Here is a 24,583-nt window from a genome sequence, read left to right on the forward strand (position 1 = left end):
CTAACTAATAAGGCAGAGTGCTTGTATGTATCAGAATCACATACAACATTTTACAAAATCCCAGACACTGCACAACAGTTATAACGTTTTTTTGTCATAAATCAATCAGTCACGCTGCGTTACCTTAAATGTGTGAAGAAAACTAGCATGGCTCTGAGGAAAACAACAATTTGGAGACCCTTTTCAACACAGCAAAACTATATCTAAACATTCATACATAAAGTCTCACAAAACTGGTGCAGTAAAATCCAAATGTCATTAATCCAGCCGTATGCTCAGTGCTTCCCAAACACATACATTTTTTTGCTGAAAACCCTAGCATTAAACTTGTAGTGTGGTTTCATCTCCAAATATCTAAAGTAAAGTTGACACCAGACAGGAGAATTATCAAAATCTGTCACATTACAGAGACAGCCTGCATAGCTACCTTAGTTACAAAAATGCACAAGACAAAAAACAAAAACTAGCACAAATTTATTTTAATTAATTAAATCCCAATATACTGAACCTAAATAATAATCAAATTAAATGGCTATAGTTTACACTGCAATATGATGTCTCACACACAACACATCAATCAGCTCAAGAGAGCCAAGATCCAAATTCAGAATCCTGATATAAAAATCAAACGTCACTTGATGAAATAACTCAAATGAGGACCTTGAAAACACGCTGTGCATTCCAATTCCCATATTACCATACTATATACTATGGCAAAAAAAGATATAGTATCTCCCAATATATAATATGTCAAAGGCAATGTCCCACAAATAACAGGATGTTCTACTGCATCCTGTCAGATTTTGCAGTATGCAATCCAACGTGCTTTTCTGGATATTCTGACCCACAATCCTGTGCAAAGCAGAACATACATTACATCAACTGAGCCACACACAGATGGCAGCTTGTTGACAGCTGACAGGGGCCGCAATGATGAATGACAGCACATTCAAGTGACCGATGACCAATCGCATGGTAATAATAGCAGTATACATTTTTGAAGTTTAACTAAGGACACGTAATAATATAACTTACCTTGGAGAGAAGCCAGGAAAGAAACACTTGCCTTCAGGGCCCAAACAAGGCACAAAAGTCCACAGTGACATCTGACAGGTTAATGAAGTAGTTGAACAAGATTCAATTCCTGCCTCCTGCTCCAGGGATCAACACACCTCCAGCAATGCCTTGTTGTCCAGGAAGTTACAAAATCCAGCTGGTTGTAGGATCAACTCCTGCTCTGATTACTAAAACATCACATTCTCTTTGTGGGACAAAGATATCCAGAAACTGATTTAAATATCACATGATTTCCTCCTTTTATCACTCTCACTCCTCTCTGTTCTCCTCCACGCTGCATGAGTTTTTTTTTCCTCACCCAGGTGCCAGCACTAATCACCTTCTCCTCTGCACTGCCACACCCACTCCCTCACAGGATCAGCAATCCTCTGCTGTGCAGTAAAGGAGCAGTCTGCTGTTTTTTTGCCGGCTGCTACAAACTGAACTGAGAGTAAAACTAAAACTAAACTACTACTACTAATAATAATAAAGACAGGAACTCAGGGAATAATAAGATAAACATAAAAAAACATGCCAAACAGAGAAAGGTCTAGAACAAAGGGGCAAAACCAAAATGCATATACAAAAGATAAACAAGAATAAAGCAAAAAAAGGAGTAAGAGTTAAAAAAAAAAACCAAAAAACAGGCAGATCTCGAAAGGCAGTTAAAGTACTAAATTAATAAAGTTTTAGAGAATATAAGAATAACTGCAATAAAAGATGATTAAAAATAATACAAGAAATAATATAAGAAGAAGATATCACATCAGTGGGGATAAAACAAAGATAAAAAGTAAAAAAACAGATGAATAAGAGATAGATGAACAGGTAAATACATTTAAAAAATGAAAAGATGGTAAGAACAGGACATAACAAGGATACGGTACGGATAAATAGAGTAGGAGCAGTGAAATGAATATGCTCTCTTTAAAGCCAGACTTCAGTACTGAGGTGTTTTTTTTTAAGCATTAAGTATTCCTTTAATGTAGGAACTAATGTCTTTGTTATATAACAGTTCCTTTTCATCTTTTTCTTTGCTCAAAGGTAAGAACTCAGACTCCCAGAATGCCTTGGAGGACCTGGCCCACTATGAATTTCTGGCCCAGTTGAGGAAGGCCTCTACCTCAACCAGTCTGTTGGACCACCTGAACCACAATGGCACAGCAGCAGTCTACCACCCAAGCAGCAGACACGATGAGCTGCCACCCGCCATCTGGTCTCCAGGAGCTCAGCACCGCTCACCTGAGGGAGCAGGTAGGCTGACGATCGAACAGCTGCAGTGATACTGTCGCTGTTTCTTAAGTAGCAATGATGTGTGGAAGATGAAGAAACCTCCACGGACACCGACTTGGTTGCATAATAATCAATTTAGTGCAGCAAGTTCAGCATCCACCAGGCACCATGGTCTGCCTGGGAGAGGATTCAGGACCAATGCGAATCTCTCTCTCACAGCTCATACAAGTCTCTTATATAGGTACAGACATCGATAAATTTGTCAGTAAACAACTTTTCACCTGTTGTGATCAATCACAAGACCCCACAAATATCTCCTTATTTGGAAGGAGCCTCATTCCATGTTACTTTTAACCTGGGGCCGGTATTTTGTACGCGTGGCTTCAAGGTCTAACCGTCCCTAGACCTTTGACCTCGTGACCTCCTTACACAACTGAAACAGGAGCCTAAAAAAACAAAGCATAATACACCACAATACCAAATGGAAAGTCATCAAATCTGAAATGACTGCCCTTGAGCCAGGCAGCATATTGTTAGAATTGTGAACCACTCAGCTGCAGGCTGACAGTTATATAGTGGTGATACAGCACATATCAGATTGTGCATGCTAATGTTATTCTGAGAAAATGAAAGGAAAAAGCTTTTCACACTTCATCTTATCAGCCACCTATGCTACAACAAACGGCATATGACAGGATTTGACAAAAAAAAAAAACAAACAAAAAAAAAAAAAACCCACACACATTCACACATTCATGTTTAACCAGTTCATTCATGTAACAGTATAATGTTGGGTCCCACAGTTTTAATATGTTGCTTCTAATTTAATATTTTATAACAAATATACCAAGTTTATATAATTGCGAAATAGTTTAATAGATTGTCAAGTTGAATATCATAATACAAGTAAATAACACATCTTAACTCAATAAGCCACGCAATATGCCATACGCAACATAACTGTCAATGTAAATAGCTACAATTACAACATGGACATGTTACAATATTTTTAGGCGAATCAAAGCATACTTAATTAAGACTTTCTCATGTGTTCCTATATATAAAGTGAATAAAATTCCTAAATGCATGCTGGAATAGGTTCCAGCCGCTGTCAGTTTGGTGAATGGACAGATATATTTAATAAGGGACTGTTCAGAGGGGAGGAGAAGCATGTTCTTGAACTGGGGCAGGATTTTTTTTTTGTTTTTTGTTTTGGCTTAGGGGAGGGACATACATCTTTAAATGTTTGTCTTTTGTATTTATTTTAAATACCATATGAACCCCAACCCCTGTCAGCAGGTGTGAAAGACATGTTCGCTTTCAATGTTCTTTCAATTGTCAAAATTGCATCATTTATCACAGCCAGCAATTATTGTTAGTGTCGATCTGTTTGTTGCATCAGCTCCATTACCTGCATATGGTATGAATATTTTTTTTAAAATGGGTTAGGGCTTATTTATGGTGGATGGAGGGACATGCAGTTTCCATCAGTCACTCAGGGAGGCTCAAGGAAAAATATTTTTAACTTAGGAGAAGGTCAAGATAAAATAAAAATAAAAAAAGTCACATCACAGCCACCCCCCTCCTCTGATAAATAAAAAATAGTCCCTAAATATGTGAAAATGTCCATTATCTGTTTAAAATATCACCGCCTTTTCTGGACTCTAGATGCAGGAAGGATCCAGCAGGCCTGTCCATTCTGCCACAGGATGTACCAGCGAGGGGCCTCTCTGAGGGACCACATCAAGTACTGTCAGGAGAGGGAGGGGGGCCCCATGGTCTGTCCACTCTGTGGATACACTGCCACCCTAAGGGCACAGATGGAGCGACACCTGGCCCTTCACAACCAAGTACAGGACAAGGTGAGATACACACAGACAGCAAGAGAACCTTTTTAATTTTTTTTTTACTGCAGTGAGCCAAATCATCAAAGCATCCTTACACCCTGAAATTTGTCCTTAAATGTGTCATATTATAAAACTAATGGCAATGTCATTCCAGAATGTGATCAGTTTGGATCCCAGCATTGAGACCAGGAAGTTCAAATGTCTGCAGTGTGGCAAAGCATTCAAGTACAAACACCACCTCAAAGAGCATCTCCGCATCCACAGCGGTGAGACAAAATAACATCAAAACATTTATACTCACCCAGCAATTTGCTATTGTTTCCACTGTATCACCAACCCTTACTTATCCTGCCACTATGAAATTATACCTAATTTAATGTGTTGACAATAAACAAGTTAAAATAATCTACGACAGGACAGGATATTTATGCAAAAATGTTCTACTAATGTTCTGCTCTCACCATCTTCTGACTCATATATCCCATCTGCATGTCATTCTTTAGGTGAGAAACCTTATGAGTGCTCCAACTGCAAGAAACGTTTCTCTCACTCGGGTTCCTACAGCTCCCATTTAAGTAGCAAAAAGTGCCTGAGTGGTGGAGGAAATGGAAACACAGGAGGAGCCAGCGGTGCATTTAATGGACATAGCCAAAGCTCCTACCACCACTCATTTCCAACATCTCCCTCTGCAGGCGGGGGGAGAAACAGTACCGAAAAAGGCTCTCCATTGACTTCACAGACCCAAGATCATTCTGCACCTCTGGGTCGAGCACCAGAGGATCCTCATCAGCTGTCACTGCAGGACCACAACCCCACAGGCTTCCCTAGAGCATCAGACCTGGCTCGGCTCTGGGACCCCTCGGCAGAACTCTCTCTGAAGGCCAGTATCCTGAAAGGGACCACCCTGCTGCCCTACCTGCACTCTGGGACCAAGTTTGAACAGATGCTGCAGGAGATGCTTCACAGGGAGGTGAAGAAAGATGAGGAGATTGACAGAGGAGGAGCTGCAGTGGAGGAAAGGAGGGTGATTTACAACGGAGGAGGGCCTGACAGGAAGGTGTCGCCTGACAGGAGAAGAGATGCAGTGAGGTCAGGTGAAGGGGAGAGAGGTGTGCTTGGAGTGACGTGTCGCTGGTGCTCCCAGCTTTTCCCCAACATGGCGGTGCTCCTGCAGCATGAGCGCTACCTCTGTAAGATGAACCGAGAGGCGGTGGAGGCGCCCGAGGGACTTCGCAGCAAAGATCACCCATCACCACCTTTATTCTTCCGTAGATCGGGTCTCCAACCGGAGAACAGCAAACCAAGTGAAGTAACCAACGGCCTCTCTGAAAACAAATCACCATTACCGAAGCCCAGCTGGCACTCTGTACCGCAGCAGCTTCTGGTGGCCATGCACTCTCCACCACAGCCGCACCACGATGCCCTGTCCTCACGAGCATACTGGTCCAGCCAGGAAAAGGGAAGCCCAAGACAACCAGTCAACCATTCCCCGGAGCTGTCATCACCTCGTGTCAAAAAGAGGGTTCCCTCTTCAGGGTTTGGTTCTCCGGTCTGCCTCGACCTCACCAGCTGTCCTCCTGAACTGTCCTCGCCTCGGAACCAAACCGGCAGCCCCTGGTCCGCACAGAACGAGCCTCTGGACCTCTCTCTGCCCAAGCAGCTCTCAGACCAAGAGGGAAGGAACAAAACTGTAAATGGCACCTCAGCCCGGGGAGAGAGGACCCTGCAGCTCAGCAGACCAAGTCCAACTTCACATCTCCCCCTTCACCACCACCCGGTCTACAGCGGGGCCGGAGCGCCTATGTTTCCAGCTTCCTTATATAATGGATTTCCTATCTTCAATCAGGCTGGTTTAGGGCTTTCAGGACATGACGGCATGGCTGCGATTCCATTCGGTCAGCCATCTAATAACCCCGGGTTTCTCTCACCTATGGCTTACATGATGGAGGCAGACGCAGAGGCGACGCTAAAAAAGATTCATCAGGAGAGACAAGCTCTCATGGTGAGTACAGCCTGTCCTCCAGGTTTGTTTACAACAACAAAATTACTGCAGCGGCACTTACAAAAATACATGAAAACTCTACTATTATGTATATTGTGATACACATTTTCATCTTTTCTCTGTAGGGTGAGGTGTTAAGCCGTGGAGCTCTGGACTACCTCTCTCTCATGGATGAAGGTCTAGAGGGAGAAGGAGGACCGGGGAGGAAAAGACTGAGGAAGACAGACGAGGGGCTTTACGCTTGTGACATTTGCGAAAAAACCTTTCAAAAGAGCAGTTCTTTGCTCCGACACAAATACGAGCACACAGGTTTGTAACTTTCTCACGAACACTCATGTTATGTGCCATGTGCTATACATAAATTCTTTGAAACAATTTCTCTGTGTTCGTTACAGGTAAACGTCCTCATGAATGCAAAATCTGCAACAAGGCATTCAAGCATAAGCACCATCTGATCGAGCACAGCCGGCTGCACTCTGGAGAGAAACCCTACCAATGTGACAAGTGTGGCAAACGCTTCTCTCATTCCGGCTCGTACTCGCAGCACATGAACCACCGCTATGCCTACTGCAGCAAAGACCAGGATCCAGACCAGGACCAGGAGGAGATGCCTCTCACCCCAGGGGCTGGCAGTAATCTCGGGGGCCGCCTCGTTGACGACGCCCCTCTGTCCATGGAGGATAACCAAACAGCACACTCCTTTCTCAGCGACTCCAGTCTGGACGGAGCTGCAGAGGTCCTCAAGGAGGAGGAGGAAGAGGAGGAGGATAAAGAGGCAGGAGTTAGTGATGGTCCTGTGGAGGAGGCACATGTGAGTTTGTCAGGAGCGGCAGAGGAGCTGGGAGGTAGTCTCATCCACGGATCACCTACAGGAGAGAACGGAGTGCAGAATGAGAGAAATGGTTACAGTGTTGGAAACCATGTTGACGATGCAGAGAGACAGTTCTGGGGCCGAGACACCGAGGACCAGAAGGGAGACTTGGACAAATGTGAACTGAGCCTGGATTTAACAGATTTACCCAGAATCAAAACTTAAGGTGACTTTAAAAGGCCAAATACAATGCATATACTATATATATATATATATATATATATAAATATATATATAGACTTTTCCTCATACACATGTATATATAAATATTACAGTTCCACGGACTTTTTTACTCATTTTTACAACATGAAAAAAAATGCACAGAACTGTCAAAGCATAGATGGCCTTTAAGTGGATTAAGCCATTCAGAAAAAATATATGTGACAACACAAATTATAATATTTTATCATGCAAAATAGACTTGATGTACCAACAGCGCCTTTTTTTCTTTCTTTTTTGTTTGTCTGTTTATTTTTCATTGTTTTTTGTTTTCCAGGACAGCTAAAAAGCATTTGGGTTGACTTACCAGAGATCAGGTCACATATCCAGATGTGACTTTGCAGAAATCTCACTTTTTATAGGCTTGCTGCTGCTGACTGTTGCACAACCAATGAAGAAGAGGGCTTTTGTATTTTTATGTCCAGGATCCAGTTTACTTTGTTTGAAACATTTGGACTGTTTACATGTAGATTTACACGAGTGATTGGTTTAAGAAACCACACGTTGAAGGAAATGATTGATTGCTGGATTGCAAGACATCTACTGTTACTTTAAAGGAACATTTCAACCCAAACTCAAAAATACAAGTCTGTTCTCTTATTTGTAGGGCTTTTTATCAGTCTAGATTGTTTTGTTTGACTATAGGAGATATCCGTCATAGAGATGTCTGCCCTCTCTCCAATATGAAGATGGCACTTGGCTAATGGTGCTCAAAGCGCAAAAAAAAAAAAACACATTTGAAAAACTCAACACCAATGACACTTTCCAGAAATCATGCCCCAGTTACAGACAGACCTTGTTGTGAGCAGTTTCATGGCTCAAAACAAGGTCTGCGAATTTTCTTGAGCAACAACGAAACAATCTAGATTAATAAACAGTACTACAGGTAAGAGTAAAAATTTGTATTTTTGATTTTGGGGTTTCCCTTTAACATGCCATCAAAGTTAAACATTAAATGTTACAGAAGCCGCCATATTAATCAGAATCACTTGATTCTCAGTTAGTGTATTTATTCTTTCTCATAAGTATCAATTACCTGTGGTATTATTACATACAAATCCTTACCTCTATTTTAAGAGCAATAACTTGTATATGTTTTACATCAAAATACACACATGCAGCTGGTACTTTGTCCCAGAAGCAGTCCTCCTTTTATCATTCATGCTGTGAAATCAAAAGTTACAACCAGCTCATCTCTTCAGGTTCACCATGGTGCTCAGTAGCTTTGACTAATCAGCAGTCAGTTTGGTAGTTCACAACAGGCAGTAAAAAGAGGAAGAACTGATAGGTTAGTTATTTCTGAGACAAAAAACAGCAGACTTCACCTTTTTAATTGTATGCGTTATTAAGGGACAGTCCTTCCTGCATCTTTGTTTGTTAAATGGGTAAAAGATGATGTCAGTCTTTGGGGTTTTTCCTTCGAGGGAGCAGGTAAAACTTGCACTGTGTTGCTGTTTGTGTAATAATCAGTCAGAGCTGCTTTATGCTAAAACGTCTCCTGTTTCTCGGAATAATTTACATGTGCTGCAACCTATTTTCTCAATGATGTGTCACACATTTTGGGCTTTCTGTTGAGGTGTGGCAAGAAGGTCAAGACTCAGGACATATGCACCAGCTTTTAACTTCCTCTTTCTGACTGCAGTGTAGTCAACGTGAAAAGTGCCTCAGATGCACTCAGACGCTGTGAGTAATCCGACAAAGCCTTGGTACGACAAGATAAGACAGTGGTGCATGAGGTGTGACTAAGCTTGTCGCATTCATGCATACCATACGCCAAAGACTCTTCTTGGTCATAGTGTGTGTGTGTGTGTGTGTGTGTGTTCATCGCCAAAGATATGCATATGTGACACACTAACTGCCATCCCACTCGTGCATAGTTCCTTACCTGATATTTCTGAGTCAAAAAAATAGGCAAGAGGTGGGTTACTTTCACTTAGTGTCTGAACACGTTTTATATCAAGCAGTGTTTTTTATCTTTTACTGGCACTCGTGCAACTTTTGTATTAACCTTTCATATGTTTTTTGCATGTTTGTGGATATTTGTAATAAAATTGTACATAGTTTGTCATCAGAATCTTGTATTTTGTTGATTTTTCTGGTTAAAAATCAGCATTTTCTTGTGTTTTAATAGAAAAAAGTCTTGCTCTAGCCTCTGTGAGCATGTAATCATAAGATTTAAGTGTAATCGGTTCAGTTATCTTCAAGCGGCTACAAAATTAAGGTTAAATTATTAAATTTTCACTCTGCTGTCAACTGTCAATTTGCTTTTACAAATTTTCAGTCTAAACAGACAGTTCTGAAGCTCGACTGCAGCCTGGCAGCTCACACTCACTTTTTGTGGGTGGCTGCTTGTGTCTGTTTGCATGATGATTCATCAGAGGTGGCTGCTGGGTGCCTGTAAACCTGTGGATGTGGCCGGGGCATGCAGGGGCTGAGTGGCTCTGCTGGTATTTGATACACTGAGCTTTAGGTTAACGGTTGGCTGAGTAAACAATTGGCTAACCGTAACATTAACAAACCATAACAAGTGATGTAGGTCGGTTACTTTTGGGTGCCATGCATCAGCAGCATTTAGTCAACTGTTGCACCAACAATTGGTGACATTTTCTCTGATAGCTCCGCTGTTTTTTTGGCGAATAAGGTGACATTTAATTGAGGAGTGCCTTGACTTTTAAATGTGGTGCACACAAATCTCCACAGTCAGCATCACTTGCAACAGTGCAGCATGTCCCATCCACAAGCAACAGGTTGTCGGATTGGGGGCTGAGCATTTCAAAGTTTCAATTCCCCGTAGTGACGGTGCAGCAGAGCAAGCAGGCCTGTCTGTAGACGATGAACACAGATACAGACTCATTAGTGGGCAGACACACTGTTCCTCCAACATTGTACTGCACAAGTGTCTCTTCACAAATGAATTTTACACAACCTAACAAAAGACAAAAGTCATGATATACAGAATAAAAACGGCCCGTTTTTGTCACGGTTGTATTTCTTCCTGCAAGAAAAAAACAAAACTAGATTCATTAACATAAAGCTTTCCAAGCAAATTACCATAAAGTACCTACACCTTTTAAAGTGGTTTGGATGATGAAATTTAAATCAGTTACATGGATGAAAAACATGTAACATATGAAACCTTTTCAAAATTTTCTTACTTACACGTTTTTTTTAATAAATACTTACACACACTCAAAAACATTTTGTTTTAGTGTTGCAGCAAACAGAATAACTACCTACAGATGCAACATGGTCACGCTGTTTCGTCAGTTCATGTATCAAAAACTATTGTTGTGAGCTAATTTCTTTTAAGGTTTGCAGATTTTCTGCATTTGAGTTGTGCTACAGAAGCACAATTGGTATTTTGCATTGTTCTCAATTTATTAATCAATATTCAGACTGTTGTTGTAAATCAGATATGATCAAACCTGGATGGTCACCACTTTTCAGAGGGCTTTCACATGTTTTTAAACCTTTAACCTCCTAACAGCTTGGCTTGATTTCTTTCAAAAAGGCAATGAACAACTTTATATGAAATGTCCAGCAAATTGCAAGAAATGAGTAGAGTTAGACTTTGTTTTTTTTTTAAAGTGAGGGATAAATGTTAAGAAAACTATATTTATAGTTGTCATAACTATATTTTTAAAAACAGTGTACAGAATTATTAAGCACTTCTATTTTAAGCACTTCTTTCAAGGTCATTTCCTTTAAAAAGAAAAATCAGGTAAGTTTTTTGTACTTTTTTCTACTTTCTTGCTATTTTTTGAGACCTTTCTTCTTAAGTTGCTCATTGCCTTCTTCCCATGTTTTTGAACAAAATCAAGCCAATTTGCCCAGGTTTAAGGGTCAATAATACCATGAAGAAAGAAAAAAAGGAACTGAAGAACGAAAACAGGGCAGCATTAAAAGACAAAGCAATAGAGTTTGACGTTTGCTGCCAGCACACTGCTGATTAGGAGGGCGGGGTGTTTGATTGTGTCTCTGAAGGACTGATTCTATTTTAGGAAGTGATTAGCGCCATCACACCAAGTGAAATAAAAAACATCAGAGAGCTACAGGCTACAGCTGTTTAATGCAACTGGTGTTTTATTGACAGAAAAATCCCTTCTATTTCAGAGAGAACAAAAGATACAGTAAAATACTTTATGAATTAACGATTTAAGGGCCTTATATTTTCTTTGCATAATATAAAAATAAAATGTGAGGAGGCTCTGGGACACTCGGCTGTCAAAAGACCATAAAGAAACTGCAGTACTGACTGAGGGATACGTTTATAAACTGTGATGACTGTGTGCATATATGCATTTGGATCAAATAAACAAATGTGGTCGTCTATTTAAGTAAAAAATATTTCAGTGTCAATCAAACATAGGGATGACCTTGGACACACAATGATCAAAAGTTCAGACGACTCCCCATCAATCAGCCGCACGTCATGTTAACCCCTCGTCACACACTCAGATGACTTGAAATAATCCAAACATAAAAATGAATAAATACATCTAATAAAACTTCGCAAAAATCTATGAGTTCTCCTCCTGCCCCCCCTCCCCTCCTCTGTCCCTCGTCTCTGCTCTTTTTTGTCTTTTGCCAAACCCACAGTCAATATAAAATTACCAAAGCCACAGAGTGAGAGAGTGAGAGGGTTTTGGGGGAAAATCCACATTTTTTAAACATATGCATTTCCAGTTCCTCTTTTGTTCTGTTATTAAAAGCAGCATTTTGCACCAATCACAGGGGATGCCTCCGCCCGCTGCACCACTGAGGCCTCACATACCTCCACACACTTCTACTATCTCTCACGCGAACCCGACGCTCAGCACAAAACAACCTGACACACACACACACACACACACACACACACACACACACACACACACACACACACACACACACGCACACGCACACACACACACATCCTGACTAAATGTCACAAAAAAAGATCAAATCAGTTTTTATCTTTTTTTTTTATTGCAGGAGAGTTGATTAGGTCCAAGCAATATTTTAACGACACACTCTTCATTTAAAAGCAAAGTTTGATTTTGGCTAACATCCATAATGTTTAGGGTAAACACTGTATGCAAAGTGTTTCTAGCTGACAAAGGCGATATTTCACATATTTACAATTATATTTTTAACTTAATCTGAGGAGTTTGAACTAATAAAAATAGAGGACAGATCCAAATTTTTACAATAACGCAAGCTTCGAGGGTCCATACACACTACAAAGTACTATTTGGTACAAAGGAACATTTGCTGCCCTGTTGGCAGAATCATCCTATGCTTTGAAGAGTTAAAACTCCAAATATTTCTTCATTAAACACTGTATAAGTTCAGCAGGGACGCGGGCATGTTCACACGCTCAGCTAGTTTCCTGCTTGTTTGCATATTTTACAGTTTATCTTCTGCTCTCCACTGCAGGTGTGATCTGTCCATCTTTTCTGCAAGAGGTGCTGGTGCATGTGTTTTCACAGTGAGATGGTTCTGCTAAGTTTCAGTGCTACGTTAGGACACAACCTTCCTCACATTCCTTGATAAATAACCGGTCAATACTCAGCTAACCGGAGGAGATTAATCACTTTTATGGCTTTTAGATCGCGTCTTAAAACATCCAGGACAAGTGACAAGGTAGCCGTCCGCTCCAGCAGTAACTAGGGCTGCGCTCCACATCTGCAGTCAAAGACACAAGTAATGCAGCTAAAATTGGTTTGTTTTACTATTATTGTTTTAGCGTGGCTCTATATGGAGGCCAGATGTCATGATTAGCAGCTTTCTGTCCTGGTTCTTTTTACCCCGTAATTATCTTTCGATGTGAAACCCATTTTACACCACATGAGTCAACAGGCAAAGAGGACAAATACTGCAGTACTTGTGCTTTCGTCTGATCTGGAGGAGCTTTTGGGAACCCCCCCCTCCCCCTTCCCCTTCCCGGCCCCCGCTGTCCGAAAAGATCAAGAGGGGCCCCGTGTTCCAAAGATGTGGTCAAACTCGCTAAGGATGAGCTCCACCGCCTGGTTCTGGTAAACCATATTCACCGCCATGTTGCCGTTGTCTCGCTCTGGACGCATCAGGGTTGGCCCGAACACGATGCCGATGTTCTGGGTGGTCATTCGGTTCGTGTCTGAACGCTCCAGCACTCTGCAGAGAGATCAGAAAGAGGTTCAACATCGAAAATATCAACAAAAAATAAAATATAATTTTTGCAGCTTGTGGATTTTTATCTCTGGTCATGTCAGCGGGACGGCTCTCGGGATGGCAGCGTCAGTCAGTCCACCACTTTGAGCCCTGACCGAAACATGCCAGCAACTGCTGGATGGACTGCCATGAAATTTCTGCACTAACTTTAATGATCTTCAGATGATGTTTGCAAATGAGTCTTTTTGTGATCCCCTGACATTTCCCTTAAGCACCACCATGAGGTTGACATTTGTGGTTTTGAGTGAAATGTCTCAACAAGTTTAGGATGGATTGCCATAAAATTTTGTTACACACCAAGCGGTAAAACCTCCAGGGTTGAAAAATAAAGATAGAAGTCTCAGAAATTGCAGTTCTTCTAATGGCCACTTGAGGCTGGCTCCAAAACAGACTAAATCCTCATTGAACCCCCTCATTTTTTAAAATGCCAAACTTTACAGTAGAATAATACGGATTTATCTCCATCGCACATTGGTTTGTGGACTCCCGTTTTGAAGCGAGTTTGGCATTACAGCAGCTGCCATCTTGGTTTTTAGGTGCCAGAAGTTACCATATTTGGGTGAGAGGCTGGCACTGTGAAGGCGTGAGGGGTGGATCTGACTGAGAAGCTGACGACACCAACAGCAGACAGCCTGTCACTCAAAGTGGCCCTCCCTTAATTATGCCTAACTTCAGGCCTTAATAAAACATAAATAGGAGAGTTATATAAACAATTACCCCCTTATAGTTGTAATGAATATTGAAATCAGCTATAGACACAAAAACCTTTTTTGTGTCAGGCTGTAAACATGTCAATTTCTGCTGTGAAGTTGGGCGTTTTAACATGGCTGTCTACGAGGATTTATTTTGGAGCCGGCCTCAAGTGATCATTCAAAGAACTGCAGTTTTTGGCACTTCCACGTTTAAGCCCAAAATACAGTGGCTCTAAAACTATTCGGCGGGCCTCCTGGGGGAGCATAGTGCCACTGCAGGAGGCACAAAGACCAGGGTAAAACATAGTTGAATGAATATGATTTACGTAAAAAAAGAAAATGAATAAGAGTTTGCTGATGCTGTCATTGCTGACCTTAATGTCACTGAAATTCAACATGGATCATTATATTTATTCATAAGTTGCCCCCAAAATTGTTAAAGGGACACAGCACCTAAATTAACAATTCTAACATATTTTTTCCATGGCCAAGAAAAGTTCAATCATTATTTGTGAACTTGAGCTACACTCTCTCAAAGGCAAAAACCAGTGAAGTCAGTCTTAAACTTGTGATGTCATCAAATATTAAGCCTGAAGCTGCTTCATAGACGATGAATAGGAGGCTGCTTTGGTGGACCCAATGAATCATTGTTTTATATTTTATACCCAAAGGAGCTTTATTCTACAGTAGATGTCTCAGTCTTTAAACAGAAAATGTACCCATATACTAACATTTCCCCGGTGCTCTCAGTGTCATCTAGAACTTATTTCATCTTTCATTGTCAACAGAGCAGCTCCAGACTTTACACCCTATGGTGGCACAAATTTGACCTTTTACACTCCAGCTTTTGAATTTGGGAAAGAGTTGTTCATAACACATTTTGGACTGTTTTAGACCATAAGAATAACATTTACAAATTTTGAAATTTGGGCAAATTGACTTGATTTCTTTTAAAAACATTGGAGGAAGGCAATGAGCAGCGTAAGAGGAAATAACCCAAAAATTAGTAAAAAGTACAAAAAATTAGAAAAAAATGAAATGATTTAAAAAAGGCGATTAAAATTATGTTGAATATTTTTAAAAATAGAACTGTGAAAAAATGAAATAAGAATAAATGAATAAATAAAATAAACCTAAAAATCTATCTATCTATCTATCTATCTATCTATCTATCTATCTATCTATCTATCTATCTATCTATCTAGGGTTAGTTTTTTAATCTAATTTTTTTTGGTTTTTGTGGGACCAAGTTATTGATTTCCTTTTTTAAAGGAATTCAAACCAATTTGCTCAGGTTGGAAGGTTTAAATACTTGTGAAAGGCGTCTAAATGCAGCACAAGAAAAATGATATTGATCCATGTTTCAAAGGGTTAATGACTGATTAACAGCTTGTGGGGTGGCGGGGTGGGCCTGAACTTTTTAAGCTGCTGGGGCATGACAGAAAATGTTTGAGGATCACTGTGCTAAACTAAGATGGTGAACATGGTTAACATTGTACCAGCTGAATGTTTGCATTGTCATTGCGGGCATGTAAGCATGCTGACATTAACATTTAGCTCGAAGCAACACGGCCTGACGAGCGTGGCTGTGGACTCTTGTTTGAACCATCTTTGGGCCTGCAGGCACAAACAGTAGATGACTGCTAACTGCCCAAACAGCTTCATGCTTGCGGTCAGCATGTGACATCTTTATACTTTTACAAACTCAGGACAGTAACTAAAAATATCCACGTCCGCCAATGACATCTTGTTTTAGCATACATGTTCGTGCCCATGTATCTGGACTTTACAATCTAAATTTGTGCACATAAATGTCTAAATCCACCGCCTGTATCCACCTATGTTGGTGTGTGTGAGTGTGTGTGTGATCGGGGGGGACTCAGGAATGGGTTTAAGCCACAGCATGAGGCATTCTTCTAAAAATGCCATTCCCACCAAGCCACAGAAGCAGCCAGCAATTGCTCAAAACTTCCACATTAAAAAGAGAGGAGGAAAAAAGAGAGAGAGGGAAGAGGGAGAAAAAAAAAAAACGTAGCGAGCGAGGGAGAGGGCGAGGAGAGAGAAAAGAGAGAGGTTCCAGTGGTGGCGGCGGTGGTGTTGGTATGCCTTCCAGCAGACGAACCACAAGGCTCCCATGGGACCTTCGAGGCAAGGAGGAGAGCGCGGGGGGAAGGCGGAGGGAGGAGGAGAAGGGAGAAAAAAAAAAGGAGAAAGGGATGGAAAGAGGAGGAAGAGAGGAGGAAGAGGAAAAGGAGAAGAAGAGAATGAAGAGGAAGTAAAGGAAGGTAGCGAGCGAGCAGGAGAGGAGGCGACGGGGATGATTGAGCAGGGAGATAATAAATGAGAAACAGAGCGAGGGGGGAGAGGAATGACAGCGGGGAGAAAATGAGAGAAAGACACAGAGTTGACAAATTCATGGGGCCCACCACACCCTGGCACAAACATCGGCCTCAGAACACGAACACTCACCCCTGGAGTGGAAGGAAAACCATAGGCGGTAAAAAACACACATTTTATGTACTGTAAAAGGAACTGGCTCGCACAACATCGTACACCATTCATCTTCCTCCAGCCTTTTCATCTTCACAGGGACCCAAAGTTAACAACAGTGTGATCCTGGTACAGACCTGGCACACTCCGAGAGCCGTGGCCAAAGTATCCCTGAACAACAAGGAAACTGCCCCCCCTTGTGGTCACTTTTAAAAAGTTGTGAGGAGGAGATTTTCCTACAAGGGCATCTGGTTCATTCCTTCGTGTTGAAATACCCCGAGGGAAAATTCTAGCATTATGAAATGTGCCATCTTCTGGACAGAGACAAATGGCAGAGACAAACACATCAGCGGAGATGTACCGTGCACAGTTTTTACCCCCGCCCTCTCACCGTCTGAGATGGCGACACATGAACCGCAGAGTGTCATGGTTAGGAGGAGGCATGTTGAGCACCAGACACTTCAGACGATCCACTTTATCCATGTAGTCCGACATCTCTGCAACACAGAGCGACAGGCGAGTCACATGCCAATAAATGTCATCATTTGCATTCCATGTCATAAACTTTATTAGCATCTGAAACCTGATTTACATCCTCTAACTGGTATCACATGTGCTGTATTAGCATGAACAATCTGATGGTGCAGCGTGCATTTATCAGCTATCAACACTGTGGTCTGATGAGCAGTGAACTGCTGAGTCTCACAGAGTGATAAGATATACATTCATTCTGAGAAAATGTTTACATATATTACAGTTTCTTAATATGCAAGTTTTCTTATCGAATGTAATGTATCCTCAAATTAATCCAGTTAATCTACTGTTTAAGTATAAGTTAAAGATATTATGATACAGTGCTGTTTCACACATGTTCATGCAACTGAATGATGAAAAATTTGGTTAAAGAAAAAGTTTGGTTGTTTTTGTTTCATGTTTGTTTGTTTTTTTTACAGGAAACAAATCCCATGAAAAGATTAAAACAGTGATCAGCTAATTGATTCTACTAACAAGTGTATGTAAGCCTGATTTATTTTATTTCTGCAATAGACCTAAACTGTTGCTTTAACTATCAAAAACATAGTTGAGCTACGTCGGATGACATTTTCCTTTGATGTGATCCTGTAAACACTCACGAGAGCATCAAATCTGTATTAATCTGCAGTTGAAAATAGTTCCCAAAAATGCACAACTTGTTTCTTTTTGAGAAACTTTTGTTGAAAGATAAACTCTGCATGATTACCTTAAAAAACAATGTACAGACTCATACAGAGGTAAGCCCTCACATTCATCACTTATGACCCACTGGAGGTGTCTGACGGTGTATTTATCTGCAGAAACTCTGCCCTCTGCCTGTATTACTTTTCTTATTTTCTGTGTTCGGGACGTTTATGGGTGTTCACTCCCACAGCACTCAGGTGAGGTCGGGTGCCAGAATGTAATCAAGATCCAAGAGACAAGTAAAAAAAAACACCAATATAGCTGTGAAATATGAGAGTGAATCTGAGGTTAGATTTTACTTCCACTTTTGCTGGCAAGCGTGTTTACAAATAGTAACCGCCAATCTTGCATACTATCCCTTGAAACCTACAGTGCTCTGCTGTTTTAGGAAAATATTTAGCTTTAAAAAAAAAAATTAAACATATCCATGGCCTGTTTTTAGGTGTTTATGTCTGAATGGAGTGCCACAGACACAGACGGGGAAATATGAACAGCTGGTTTTGGTCTTTTCATGGCATTGTTGACAAGAAGAAAAATACGGAATAACGCATATAAGGAGTCGTGTGAAAAATGCAGTTAACATGGGAATTATACTGTGAAGATTTTCTTTTGCAGTAAAACTATCACTTCATTTGAATGCAATACCTCTCAATAAATTTTAGTTTTGTCAGTATGTAATTATTCTTCTCTCGCTTTGGAGCTCATGCAATTTTCTTTTTGGGAAGCACCATTTTATTTTATTGTGTCTATATATCTTTCATGATATGGTGTGTGGTGTTGCGCAACATTTTTTAGAAGTGGAAAACCAAAAGTTATGTCACTACAGTATATATTATACTGATGAAAATGACTTTCATCGAAGCTTAAAAAAGTGCGAAAGCCCCCGGGTACAGATGAGGTGAACTCGGACACAAACTGTCCTGGTTTTGATTCTTTCAAACCACACCAGTAATGTGAGTATTCAAAAAAAGCACTGCAGAGAAAAAACAACATGGTGAGTTTTGAGTACCAAAGTACCTCATTTCAGTACCCTCTGACCAGTTCTGGTTGGTGATGGAGGCATGTGATTGTTTTTCTTTGTGGATCACTGTGTTAAATATTTGTTCTCCTGTGATGTATTTTTTGTATTTTAATATGTTGCGATTTTGCATGGCTGCAGCATTCGCCGTATCCCTCTTGTAAAGGAGATTTGTGATCTCAATGGGACTTATTGGTGAAATAAACAAATAAATATATAAATAGTAGAAACAACGTAAACATGATTGCATCTATTATGGCAGTTGGTAGTTAACAGTTGCATTGAAAATATGAATATTGAATATAAAACATGGTTTATTAAACTTACTCATAAAACTTATAATATACTGTAATTATTTTCGAAATTATGCATGACAGATTCAGTTTCTGAATAAACATTTTAAATAAATATATTCAAAAAAAAAATAATAATAACAAGTGTTCTCTGCATTACTCCAAAGTACGGAGGCCCTAAGCCATACGTGAATACATTTTTTTCTCTGTTTTCCTGAGATAATGGGATGATTTTCAGATCTCAAAATTTTAAAAAACTGTGTGTTTTTTGAGATAACAGCATAATTCATTTGAAATCTTGAGATAACAAAACAATATCTTAATAATAGTTGGCTATGCGTTTAACTTATTTATTTTAAACATCATACAGTGTAGCAGTGTCAGAGGAGCAGGAGAATATCTACCAACGCTTCACATGGGGAGGGACGGCGTGGAGGTTATTTGTGTCCAGTTTTGACAAATTGAGTGAGAGGAGAAGACTGATACGCATCATGAGGTCTCGAACCATCAACTTAGCTCAACAGACAGCTGTTGCACAGTTAAAATTCGTGCTGTAACATTCACTCACTCATTAGTTTTAAAAATATTTTAGAGCATAAATTCAAATTAATCAAAAAGTGTCCAGGGCATCCATCAGCCATGACATGTCAGGGCTGATAGAAATCTCTGGCCTATCACATTTAATTTCTTATCTTGAAATCTCAAATTAATTATGTTATTATCTCGGCTAATGGCTAAACTGTGACTGGCCTTATCTAGAGCCATTGTTTGGTTTGTCCTTTCTGGGCTACTGTAGAAACATGGCGGACTCTGCGAAAGAGGACTCACTCCCTATATGGATAAAAATGTCTCATTCTAAGGTAAGAAAAACACAACGATTCTTATTTTTAGGTGAATATAAACCAATAAAAACATGGTTATAAATATTATGTTCCATTTCTATACACACTAGACCTTTAATATCTACCTCAGATAGGGCTGCAACTAACAATTATTTTCATTGCTGAATATTTTCTTTACTATATGATTAGCTGTTTGGCTTTAAATTTGTAAGAAAATGGTGAAAATATGCCGATCATGTTTCCTAAAGCCCAGGATTATGTCTTTGAATGCCTTGTTTGTTGTTTTGGAAAAAAGATCATCAAAAAAATCACATTTAAGAGGCTGGAATCAGAGAATTTAGACTTTTGCTTAACTTACTTACTCAAACCAATAAATTGATTAGCTGGCAATTAATTTAATACTTACAACTGGGCAACTACGGGTGACACGATGTACAATAATGATAACTGATATTTCAAAATGAAATATTAAACAGTGTGTGAAGCTGGACACTCACTGACTGTCTCCACGATGTCGGTAAAGAAGCCAAAGGGCACGAGGGGCTCAGGAAGCTCACGAAAGAAAAGTTTCAGAGCTCCTGTGATGACGTGAATGTCTTCCCAATCACTCTGGTCCAAATTCAGCTTCTCCTCTGAGAGACAGTAGGGAGGAGGAGGGGGGGAAATGCAGACAGGGTCACACGAAGGCAACATGAAAGAGAGAGACAAAGTGTCAGAATTAAGGAGAGAAAGAAGCAGAGTTACAGTCACAGTATCGTTTAGCAAACAACAGAACAGTGTGAATTCATGTCAGTGCTAAGGCGTAACATGAAGGCTTGTAGCTGCAGGAGGGAGATAGAAATGGTCTGTGAGAGTCAGAGAAGACACAGGAGCACATGTAAAGCGCACAATTTTCAATTTAAAAATCCAGGCCTGACCAATGCTTCTCAAATGGCATTGTAGAGAACCAAAGAGAGTAAAATAAAAAGCTTTAACTGAATGGCCACAATACAAATAAGTATCTAATGATGAGAAATATGAGTCAGTGTGAGATATGCTGCAGGTTAGAGCACTTCACAGCACACAAGCCGCAGCTGATTCTCCGTCTCCCCCACTTGGTGGCAGCCATGCACCACATGAGACGCGGCTGTACAACCTGCTGCGTGTTATTACATCAGAAAACTTAAAGCAGAAAAGCCTCAGGGACACACATACATTAAGCAAATGGTAGCACAACCAGCAAACTGTTCAGTGCACATCTCAGATCTGCGTGTTAGTCTGCGTGTGTGTGTGTGTTTGGGGGGGTGACTGAGGTGTTCACATTATGCAACACATGATGCACAAGAACAAGCAGGCTGAGTAACGCGTGAAAGCGGCTGTTTTTCTCCTCATCAGTCTGAATCTACCTTGTACTAACTCCGCCGGGAACATGTAACGGCCGTCTGTGGTCACCGCCCGCTCTGCAAAAACCAACAGTTACTCAGTGGGCTTTCCTCACTTTCTCACAACGATGTCATGTAGGGGAAGTGATACAAGCAGGTGTGTCATACAATATATATTAAGAGAGAATGAATAAAAAAAGCATCAAATGGAGTTTTTCTTGATTCTAAGTGGCTGAAAAAAAAGGAACAGATACAATTTAATGATGAAATTCATCCTGCCAACACTTATTTCCCTCAATCGTTCCATTAGTCATCAGAACCAAAATTAATCATCAATACAGATCCATTTTCCCCTCCTCCACTTCATCCTCACCGTGGTCCACGAGGAAGCGCAGTTTCTGAATCACTGCCAGGTTTCCCGATACTCTGTAGATGCCATCAGTGTCCAGTCCTGAAACAAACCGCAGAAGTTTTATTAACACTTAAGAAGGTTAGTATCAAAACCAAACTGACCCATTTTCCCTTATTTTTGAACTTGACTTGATGAGTGCAAGATAAAAATAGCTTCCCTCAGATTTTAAGGCAGTGAGGGCTGATATAATTGTTTTACTTTTCTGCACATCAATAATTTAGAGCATCTGGGAAGTTTGTTTTGTTGCATAAGTGCCCAAAAGCGTGTGAATAAAGTCAAGCAAAAGCACATTTGACACTTTTAGACATCTAAAACATTTTTTTAAAAGTTACATTTTTGTATGATCACATAACGCCCTGTGAGTACTTTTAAACTTCCTCTCAACATTTCATTGTGTGATGCCTGATGAAATGCCAACAAAGTTTTGTTATGACATTTAGTTTCTTCTTTTTTCACACTGGTTTCAACGTCAGACAGAACAATTCAGGCCTTGTGACTCAATGATTATAAATATTCTCAAATGATGATATCCTGTATTTTTCCTTACCGTCACCAAATCTCATGAGGAGATCAAAACCTTGGTCAAGTCAGAATATGTCAAGCTTTTGTGATATATTTATTTGCTGACATCCTATTGGAGTCATAAGGAGCGACTGACTGAGATGTTACGCATCATGGTACTGCTTTAAAACATACGCGTTTATTCACGAACATAGAAAACAAATCTGAAAGAGTAACTTTTGTATTTTTCAACCTAGACCCTATTTTCCTATGTTTTTGTCTCCAAGTGACTAATGGGAACAACAGCAAAACAGGCTGCAATATAACCACTCGGTGCATTTGGGCACTTTTTGTTTTTGCCACTGACATGCTCAGATTATTATTAAGTAATTAAGTGTCTGACAACATTATGTGAAGGATCTCTACAGAGAGACCTTCTTGTTAAAGATCCTTTTTGTTAAAACAGGGACAGCCCTGAAATCACTCCTGCCAAACCCACCAAACATATAAATACACTCTAATTTTAGCGTGAATAGGGCTAGTGTATTTTTACCTCTAACTCAGTGAATTAAGGGCTTATTAAAACCAAATCAGAGCTGGTGATTGTTGGAACAGGGGAAAGATGAACCCAGATGGGCTTCTTGAGTTTTTTTGTGTCAGTCGACTTTGAATGAAGTGTGTTTTACCTTGATAAAATTAAGGTTAATTAAGGTTAAAAAAAGGAACTTACTCTAATATCTCAGATAAAAAAGTCGATCTCTGTGGGGATCTTTTTCATAGGTTGTCAGAAACTTATAATAACAATCTGAGCCTGTCAGTGGCAAAAACGAGGTCTTTGAGTGGAGTCCTTGAGTGGATCATAAATGTTACTTGCAGCCTATTTTCGCTGCTGCAGCAGTCTAGATTTATATTGGGCCAGTTCCAAAAATTGTTGTATATGTTAGTCACTAACACACACATACATTGGATAATAGGATCCAGGTTAAAAAATGCCAAAACTACCCTTTAACCCTGATTTGTTATTGGTCATATTACAATAATTTTATCTATATGGGGAGGAATCACAAATCAGTCTGCCAGGGTTTTGTAATCTGTATCAAAGCTTAAATAATTAGTCAATTAATCAGATTGTGACAGAAAATTAATCTGCATCGATTTTCATCACTGAGAAATCTTCATCTTTTATCACTTTAGATCCTGGGAAACAGCAATGGCCTTTTTTTTTTTTACTATTTTCTGACATGCTACCGACCAGACATATTTTTAGTAAAATACATGACAATATATTATGATAATTAATAAGCAGCAGATTAATCAGTAGTTAAAATTGGGATTTTTTGTCAATACAAAAACATTAAAAAACATTTAACAGGACTGAAAAGGGAAAAACATCAGGAAGAACAATAGAGGAACCCTTCTTAGTACGAACAAACGTGTTAGTATATATTAAAATTTCCCTGGTATGCTCAGAAAAGATTCTTCCTTTTCTGCTGAAATTATTATTTACTGTCAGTATGAGAAAGATCGAATATAATTCCTCTTTTTCCAGGAGCTACTTCGTCCTAAAACATTTTTCAGTCTGTCTCAGCCTTGAATGTAAATGTTTCCATCTGAAACACCTCCCTAGAAATATTTAATTCATCAAAACCAGGTTTTTAAAGCCCTTGTGGTCAAAACACTTTTTTTTTTAGTGTGTATTAAATATTTATTTGCAGCATTGTTTCTAAACAGTTTTTCTGAACAACTCCATTTTCTCTCATTTAGATCTCTCTGCGGCTGGCAGCTGTCACAACTTCCTCTCTGTGCGTTTTTACTCTTCTGCTCTCTGTTGGCCGAATCACAAACATTTTCCAGTAAATGTTTGTTAAGTGATTTATGTCACGGAGCTGAACAGCAGGTGCACAACTGCTGTCAAGTGACTTATGCTCAAAACAGCAATGAAGAAGTGTTTTCTCATGTGTCCCCTTTAAGTTGAGCATCACATTAGGAGGAGGCAGCTGTGTGTTTGTACCTCTCCTCTCCACGGCGTCAGTACAAAGTCTGACGAAGCGAGGGATGGTGCTTTTCTCTCTCTCACAGAGCATCTCCAGACGACAGCCAAACACCTGATCTGAAGGGGGATGACAAACGGACACAAACACACACACACAAACACACTTTTTATGTCTGTTCAGAAGTTTTTTTTCTTATCTCAGATAACTGTGCCAAGACATGATGTAAGAGCTACAAGTTAATCTACAGATAAATTTATGGCTCACTGTGGAATAAAACCTCCATGATCCCAGCAGCAATGTAGACTAACCCTTGATGATGCAACACAACTCATGTAAGGTACT

At 40.0% G+C, this 24,583-nt stretch overlaps 2 protein-coding genes across 4 annotated transcripts in view; one reads left to right on the plus strand and one right to left on the minus strand.

Annotated features, from left to right (window-relative positions):
• The window catches only part of LOC121957215 (zinc finger E-box-binding homeobox 2), a 32,448-nt gene extending 23,146 nt beyond the window's left edge, over positions 1 to 9,302 (plus strand). Inside the window, exons 3-8 of the mRNA XM_042505750.2 lie at positions 2,101 to 2,310; positions 3,958 to 4,151; positions 4,291 to 4,402; positions 4,640 to 6,138; positions 6,264 to 6,447; positions 6,534 to 9,302. Of these exons, the coding sequence (XP_042361684.2) occupies positions 2,101 to 2,310; positions 3,958 to 4,151; positions 4,291 to 4,402; positions 4,640 to 6,138; positions 6,264 to 6,447; positions 6,534 to 7,174 (2,840 nt within the window). The 3' untranslated portion in view covers positions 7,175 to 9,302. The remainder of the gene's footprint in view (positions 1 to 2,100; positions 2,311 to 3,957; positions 4,152 to 4,290; positions 4,403 to 4,639; positions 6,139 to 6,263; positions 6,448 to 6,533) is intronic.
• Positions 9,303 to 12,173: 2,871 nt separating this feature from the next.
• Positions 12,174 to 24,583, minus strand: part of arhgap9 (Rho GTPase activating protein 9) — a 62,993-nt gene continuing 50,583 nt past the window's right edge. For 2 of the 3 annotated variants that reach the window (XM_088088943.1, XM_042505762.2), the window contains 6 exons: positions 24,259 to 24,357; positions 21,708 to 21,785; positions 21,359 to 21,412; positions 20,471 to 20,605; positions 16,994 to 17,099; positions 12,174 to 13,363 (listed from right to left, as the gene is read on the minus strand). In XM_088088943.1, coding sequence (XP_087945069.1) covers positions 13,177 to 13,363; positions 16,994 to 17,099; positions 20,471 to 20,605; positions 21,359 to 21,412; positions 21,708 to 21,785; positions 24,259 to 24,357 — 659 coding nt within the window. In that variant the 3' untranslated portion in view covers positions 12,174 to 13,176. The remainder of the gene's footprint in view (positions 13,364 to 16,993; positions 17,100 to 20,470; positions 20,606 to 21,358; positions 21,413 to 21,707; positions 21,786 to 24,258; positions 24,358 to 24,583) is intronic. The other variant, XM_088088938.1, reaches the window with a different exon arrangement.

The sequence above is a fragment of the Plectropomus leopardus genome, chromosome 2 (assembly GCF_026936395.1).
Source record: "Plectropomus leopardus strain MGB_pleo_1.0 chromosome 2, ASM2693639v1, whole genome shotgun sequence".
Lineage (NCBI taxonomy): Eukaryota > Metazoa > Chordata > Actinopteri > Perciformes > Serranidae > Plectropomus > Plectropomus leopardus.